The 7,880-nt window shown below is 38.5% G+C and overlaps 1 protein-coding gene across 1 annotated transcript; it reads right to left on the bottom strand.

Moving 5' to 3' along the window:
* Positions 1-1,930: 1,930 nt before the first annotated feature.
* On the bottom strand, positions 1,931-5,909 carry DNAJB1 (DnaJ heat shock protein family (Hsp40) member B1). Its single transcript, XM_081965549.1, has 3 exons — positions 5,546-5,909; positions 3,332-3,897; positions 1,931-2,929 (listed from the first exon to the last, which is right to left on the bottom strand). The coding sequence occupies exons 1-3, from the start codon at positions 5,754-5,756 to the stop codon at positions 2,699-2,701; spliced, it is 1,008 nt and encodes a 335-aa protein (XP_081821675.1). The 5' UTR covers positions 5,757-5,909; the 3' UTR covers positions 1,931-2,698.
* Between the last annotated feature and the right edge of the window lie 1,971 nt (positions 5,910-7,880).

The following is a 7,880-nucleotide window of genomic DNA, read 5'->3' as shown; positions in this document are numbered from 1 at the left end:
TACTTCAGCTTCTGTATGTGCATACCATATACATTGGACATAAAAACAAGTCTATACCCGTAGTTGAAATGTATCTTAACACCACCATTTACAAGTATATTTCTTTTGGCATGCCCAAAATAATTTACTTAGGCTTTTAAATGCTTTGTACAAATTCTTTTTGTCTATATACTCTTTCCAGTTTATGAAGCAGTAATATGCATGTATACATCCCCATCAATCTAAGCCTCAAAAACTCTGAACCAGATTTAGCACAAGCTTCAAGTTCTTTGGCAATTATACCCTAAATACCAGTTAGTGTAAAATAATAGCTAGAAAAATTCCTTACTGTAGCTCAGTTTCTAGTCTAAACAAAAGCTATTGGGAAAGGTACTATAGTGGCCTTTAAAAAATTAACAATTAGACTAGGTTTATACTTTGAGACCACCAGGAAACCATATGCCTGTAAAATAGGCTGAAAAAACAAAGAAAAAACAGATGTTAGTGGCAAATCATTTCCCTGATGCTAAGCAACTACATGATCCATGTGGTCACCTGGAGTCAAATTCAAATTGGAAAGTTCAGTATCTCACTGAAGAGTTAGGCATAGCAGAAAAGACTTTTGGGTAGGGCCTGTTTACAGGATGATATGTATCACTGAAATATTGTACACCCACAAATAAACAGTTGAGATATTTTAGATAAGTTATAGGTAATTTAGGTTAACCGCCCCGTTTAGTGATTAAAGCTATGATAGTGCTGAAAAAGTAACTTAATTGCTAGTCACACTTATGACCATTTAGTGTCCTGTGGTCAGATGATTGCCATTTGCATGCTTGGGGTTTAAAAAAAGTTGTATTTTATATATCTACCTTATTTGTATCCCTTTATTATTTTTACAAATAACTCAAAGCGGCAAACATATCCCAACATATCTTCTTCCTCCTATTTTTCCCCACAACCATCATCCTGGGAGGGATGGGCCAAGAGACAGTGACTGGCCAAAGATCAGCTTTCATAGCTAAGGTGGGATCAGAAGTCCCCCCACCCCTTTAGCCTTAACCACTAGAGTCTAGACCAAACTGGCTATTGTTATATTATCAACAATAATATTATGGCCCACCCCAAGCTATGAGAAATGTATTTCACCACATGTCTCCTCCACCCAGTTCCATTGTACAAACTTAAATAGGATGTCATGCATACTGGCACTTCACCAACTTGATGAACTCACCAACAACTTGTATGATGGAAGTATTGTTGCTGTACATTCTACAGCTGGAAGACCAACATATCTTTGTTCATTAATTTCTCTCAACGCAATAATCTGTCATTAAACCAATTAAATATCCAAAAGTTCATGTTATATAAAGCATGTATACCATCTTAAAGAAGAGACATAAGGTTTTACTTTGATATTGATATCAAATATGACACTTTGGAATTTGTATTTATTAAATCCTTACAATATTTTTAGTATTAGAATGTTAGCTGTCTACAAATGACAATCTTGTCCTCCCAAACCAGTCAAGTCTTAGATTACCAATAATCTAATTGGGTATATGAAACAATGTATATTTTTTAAAGAATTGGCTGGATTTCTTAACCATCTCTACTTCTTTTCGGCAATAATCCTCCTGAAAGATCAAAGAGCCTGGTATGATTTCTGTTCAAAACACTTGGCAGCAGAAAATCTGCATACCTCATTAGATAGCTACAGCCATATTCTAATTACAATAAAGAGTATTTCTCCTTACCCTTGGTTATTCAATCTGAACAAAACAAATGTTTAATTTCTTTAAGAAAATAAGGTTTAGAATTACAATGTCTTTTTCCTATGATAGAAAACAGTAACAATTCATGTGTAGTATCTGCTGTTTTGTCAATTTGCAGCAATCATCATTTAATTAATTTACCAAATGTTTAATAATAATAGGAGAAAAACAAATACTTTAAGTATATATATCAATAAGCAAGACTCCAGTCTTTTTATTAAAATTTTCAACTGTAAATATGATAGACTTGATACATTCAATTCTTTTAGACCAAGCCCTCTAGCAGGACATATAAATACGTCTGTATAGAAAAACATTATCTGGCAAGTCTGTAAATCAGGTGGTTTCCTGTAATTTTTTTTTGCATGCGTTCAAGAGCTACCTGGTATTAGAAAAAGCCCTATTCCATTCAACTTTCTGAAAGAGGCAAATTATTTTTATGGCTATATGAACAACTTTCCAGAATGTCAGCATTTGGTACTATTTAAATAGTACCATAGGAATATCAAGGAAGCTGGAAATCTGAATATTTACTAAAAATAGCCTATCCTCCTTCAGGAAATAATGTAAAAGACAAAGACAACACAATACAACATAGACAAGAGATCGAAGATGTTTACTTCTGAAGTCCAGTTTAGATTTTAGTGTCATTTTTTTTTCTAATGAGAATCTGTATGGGCATGGCCTGAACTAGGGCTTGTCAAATAGATGCAGAGATCATGACTGGTTGCCATACTCAGATTCAATTTTTTGAGATGTTTTTCTGTTTCTTTCAGCAAATGCTCCTGGTTATAAATGCTATGAGCAAAGGCAATCTGGGTCTAAAGTCATTTAGCAGTGCAATTTTACTCTCATGTCCACTGCCAAAACAAACCCTGAAATCTTGATTCCAGTGTGTAATCCTCCATAATAGAGGTAGTGCAGTCCAGTCAGTGCCAGTCTTATTATATTGGCAAGATCTGTTCTAGGACGCTTTTGGAAGACTGTGGAATTCTGTCTGGGAATCTTACATCAAATTCAATAATAAGATCCCCTCGCTGATTTAGATTCTTGGGAAATGGAAGGCCTTCTCCGGGAATTCTTCGCTTCATGCCAGGTTTAATGACATCTTTGAATATCATTGGTATGGTTCTACCATCTAATGTTGGTGTATTCACAGTGCAGCCACACAAAGCCTGTATATAAAAATAAACCACATAAATCAGTATGTTTTTTACAAATGAGAAAAACCAGGGAATGAAAACTATTTTCATTTGACAATGACTTTAAATTTCAATAAGATTTCATGATAAGAGAAAATGCCAAAAAACTGAATGCCACATATATACCAATATACTTCAATGTTTCTGTTAAAACTACGACAGCAATATGAAGCATGCTTCCTGCATGTGTTCCATAATGCTGTCAGTGGCTTGAGACTATATACTCTTATGGGCTATTTAAATTTGCAACAAGTCTATTATTAGTTATATATGGATTATCCGAATTAAACTTTTATCTATTGTAAAATGCAGTAATTCAGACATTTTATTACCTAGTCTATCTTTCAAATAACAAAATGTAGCTTTTCAACTTACCTCACGGAGGCTGATCTTAGCTGGGTATACAATATCAGACCCATCTCTCTTAAAAATGTTGTGTGGCTTGTCCTTTAGAACAAAAACTATATCAGCTGGAATGTTGATTGGTGTTTGGTCTCCTTCTTTGGGGAATGTGATCTTAGTTCCTTCTTTCCACCCTCGTTTTACTTCTATTGTTAAAATCTTATCCTCACTGCGTGTGCTTTTCCCATCTGGATTGAGACGCTTGTGTGAAATTTTCATTTTCTTGGTGCAACCTGTGTAAATTTCCTCCAACGACACCCTCAACTCATGGATGATTGGAGGATCTTGTTTTTTGCGGATGTTTTCATGTCCCCCACGACTGCGAGTAAAACCAATATTTTCAAAGTTTTGAAAAGTTGAAAAAGGATCGTCAACATCCATGTCATCATCTCCATTCCTCTGACCAAAAAAGTTATCAAAAGGATTCCGTCCACCGAAGAACTGTGCAAACATGGCATGAGGATCGCCATGGAAGGTGTAAGTGAAAGAAGTACCATTGGGACCTCCTCCACTACAACTGGGACCACCACCTTTTAATCCTGAAATATAGAAAACATAAAAATGTAATATTCATCCAATAATACTTATGTTCAATGTCTCATGTTACATTGTTTCTTTTTAGTACTTGAGAACGTCAAATAGGACTAATCTTAGAAATGCCTCAAATTTTCACCTCCATTTTTCTCTCACAATTTCCCTTTTCATCATGTTCATGATTCAACTGTATAAAATCAGCAAAACACCTTTTCAAGTGTTTCAGTCTATAATACTCTCCTGAACTGAACGTTATTATCGATACAACACAAATTATCATTCATTTTTACCTCAACGATAAAGCAATAGGTATATTTTAAGAATTATGGAAAAAATCTGCTCAGCACAAATAAAATACTATTGGAAAGGACACTAGCATAAGAATATACTAGAATATTCTAGCTACTACTAGAAGACTTTGCAGGAAAGGCTCCACCTATCTTAGACAGCTTGTCATGCAACCCAAATATATGCAGTGAATACATATTTTACGACGTCTTCTGAGGAAAATTGCTTAGTATTTATTACGAATATAAGTAAGACAATGAAAGCCAGTACTAAAAAGCTGTCCCAAATCTGTACAAATTGTATAGTAAGAATGTCTGTTTTAAATGCTATGTTTTATAAATACTAGAGATGGAATGATGCTCTTTAAAACATACATGCCACAAGATAGAAGTTGACAGAAAGTATACACTTAGCAATCTTTATTAGTGTACATAAAATCATTAGAAACAGGAGAAATTCTAATTTTAATACATTATTTTGCAGCTTCCTACCCAAAGCATTTCCACCTGGCTCAAAGTAGCTTCCTACTAGACAGGAAGAACCTGTAAAGTAATGGTGGATTTTTGAGGAGTGACCTTTACACAATCAGAACAATTCAAAGATGGCAACTCATCTGGCCAGTTTCCAGAATGGAGAGTAAAAGAACTTGTTCTCCATTATTTTGCCCTCCCTTCCCCTTCCTTGGGAAATTAGTCCCAACACGGTCGTTTTCCACAGCCGCTGGGAAAAGTCTATTAATGGGACCTAAAAGCTAGATCTGACAATTATAATAGTAGCAAACTGGAAAGTTAGCAGCTATCCTTTCAGGGTGGGGGCAAGATTATTAGCAATCGAGGGAAATAGAATGAAAATTTTAATATCAGAGAAACGTGCAGCCGAAGGTAGGTCGTCATTCTTTGGCTTAAGCAAATGTTAAAGATAAAAATATTTCAAAGCTGGAAAAAAAATTCATTCAAGTCCCCTGCCCGAGTACAGCCTTTTCACTTTGAAGTTTCATTCGCTTCCGTGATAAAAAAAAATTCAACGGGGGCGATTCAATTCTGCTTCCCTGGCCTACCGACCAGTTAATTTGTTTTTTTTTTCCTCCCTCCCCTTGCGTCCTGCGATTTACGCCGCGAGCCCGGTCATTTCAATTTCCTTCTTAAGAGAATACAGGAAAGACAAGTAGCACACGAAGGCAGCTTCGCTAGTTTAAAGAGAGTTCGATTCTTAACAAATTAGATCCCCCCTCCCCGTAAACTCGGATAAACGACAACGTGTTGTAGACATCCCCCGCACCCCATGCATCGCAGACTCGAATTCCCCTCCGGCCGTTCACACGACTTCCCTCCCCCCGCGGCCTGTCGGGTCTCTCTCGGCACGCACCTTCCTCGCCGAACTTGTCGAAAATGTCGCGCTTTTTCGGGTCGCTCAACACATCGTACGCCTCGGCGATTTCTTTGAAGCGCTCCTCTGCGCCAGGGTCCTTATTCTTGTCGGGATGGTAGCGCAGCGCCTGCTTACGATACGCCTTCTTAATGTCATCGTCGCTAGCCCCGCGGCTCAGGCCCAGGATGCGATAATAATCTTTCCCCATCGCCCTTCGCAACTCCCTCAGTAGCCGGCCACCTACCCCACTCGCTCGCTCGTCTCCCCAAGCTGTAATTTAGGAGGCACTTCCCTTTCCAAGTTTATATGGCGGGCGGAGGAATCTTCCAGAGCTTGCCACAACATTCTCTCTCGAAAGCCCGCCTCTTTATCCTGCTTTCTCCAATTGCAGCCGAAACCTTTCGAATGCTGCGCCAATGAAGACGCGGCGTGCGTCACACATGGGGAAGTAACGGTTGCCGAGAGTCCGCCTTCTACCTTAAGAGCGAAGGAGATATGCAATTGCTTTTCTGTCAACGGTTCTTTTCCTTCTGAATTCTAGAGGCTGGCGGCTCGACCTCTTTTATTAAAACCTTTCCAGAAAACGTCGAACCCCCCCTCCGGTCATTGCCATTCAATTAATCAACTCCACTCAGAAACTCAGGTTTTCTTAAACCTTAAGCCAGCCAAGATTCAGAGAACCTTGCAACGTCTCAGTTTCGCTCATGTTATGCCAGTTTCTTCAATCTGGTGCCCTATGAATGGAATTTCGTTAGATGGGGAATTGGGGAAGTTGGAAATCAAACACATCGGGAGGGCAGCAACTGGGGAAAGCAGGTGTTCCACTGGGTGGTTATGACAATGGTACAAAATACAAGAGAACATTTTGAAATACTGTTCTAATAAATGTCATTTATTGCTAACAATCACTAATGATAAGGGTGACCCACGTCTGAAAGTAATAGGTTAACTATAAAACTCAATACACTACTGATAAGGAAGTGGCATTTAACATCATGGACATTCACACCTATACTATCTGCAGATTTACATAATCCAAGGCAGCTAGCAACTAAAACTGAATTCAAGTTATAATCTTACATGGAAAGCCAGTTATTAGTTACCTGAAGCAGAGAAGCAAATCCCTAATGCCCACAAAATATCTATCACTGCAATCAAATTATTTTGAAATTTAAGGCAGCCTGAAAAGCATTTAGAACAGTGTTTCTCAAACTTGGCGACTTTAAGTCCTGTGGACTTCAACTCCCAGAATCCCCCAGCCAGCATAGCTGGCTGGGGAATTCTGGGAGTTGAAGTCCACAGGACTTAAAGTCGCCAAGTTTGAGAAACACTGATTTAGAAGTACCTCCTTGGTAATCATAAATACATTTGCTTCCCTTTTAATATCCCAAAGCAAGTTGCCAGAAAGAAGCTGCTCAAAAAAAACTGCCTCATTTTTTTTGTACCTTGACTCCTAGAGGCTGCCTGGACAAGTCACTGCAGCTTTCTTGGCAAGATTTTGGAAGTTATTTGCCATTACCTGATTTCCTCTTGCCTCATGTTGTGCTTCTGTTAAAACCTCTGAAATCATATCTGGATCAGAGACAAATAGAAAATTAAAAACAATATTAACACAATAACTGTACCTAGGCAACATTTTCTTTGTAATATTAATTTGAAGAGGTGCCCAATATTTCAGTTGTGACTGTAGGTGAACACAACATTTAAAATCAACAGAACTTAATGTCAAGCTTGTGGAAAGCTATCACCCATCCCTCTCCCAGAAAAATGAAATATCCTAGGAAATATTGAAAAGGCAGAATATTATATTTTCCTGGATGTGAAAAGGAAGAAACATGTTTTAAATTGAGAATACCTCCCTGTAGCTTCCTGCCTCCACCCACTTTGTGAAGGGGCCATTAAGAAGGCCAAGCCAGTCCACTTTACATAATAAAGAGTCTCCCCTTCAGCTCCAGGGGGATGGGATTAAGGCATGATAATATTGGCCCTTTACCCAACTCACCAAATGGCATCTGAGAATTTAACCAAACCTGGATTCAAAATGCAGCCTAGAGAGTTGCCCCTGCATGGCTCCATGGGAGTCTGACAACCAATCAGAAGACAAGCTCAAGATCAAAGGCCAGAGAGGGCATAAAACCAGGGACTCAGCATCTCAGTCCTCCCTTCTCTTCTTCTCCCCAACATTGAAGCATGTGATCACCTTTTCTGTTCAGGACTCAAGCCATGTGAGCCGGTCCACCATTAAACCATCTTTCCAAGCAGCCCCCATGTTTCCAGAGTCTTTTTCCCCACTTGGAGCCGAACCCAGAAGGACATTTCTTTCAACAAGCTC

This window comes from Natrix helvetica, assembly GCF_964273705.1.
Source record: "Natrix helvetica genome assembly, chromosome: 1".
Taxonomy (NCBI): Eukaryota; Metazoa; Chordata; class Lepidosauria; order Squamata; family Natricidae; genus Natrix; species Natrix helvetica.
Note: the sequence above shows the minus strand (reverse complement) of the source record. Positions and strands in the feature narration are given on the sequence as shown.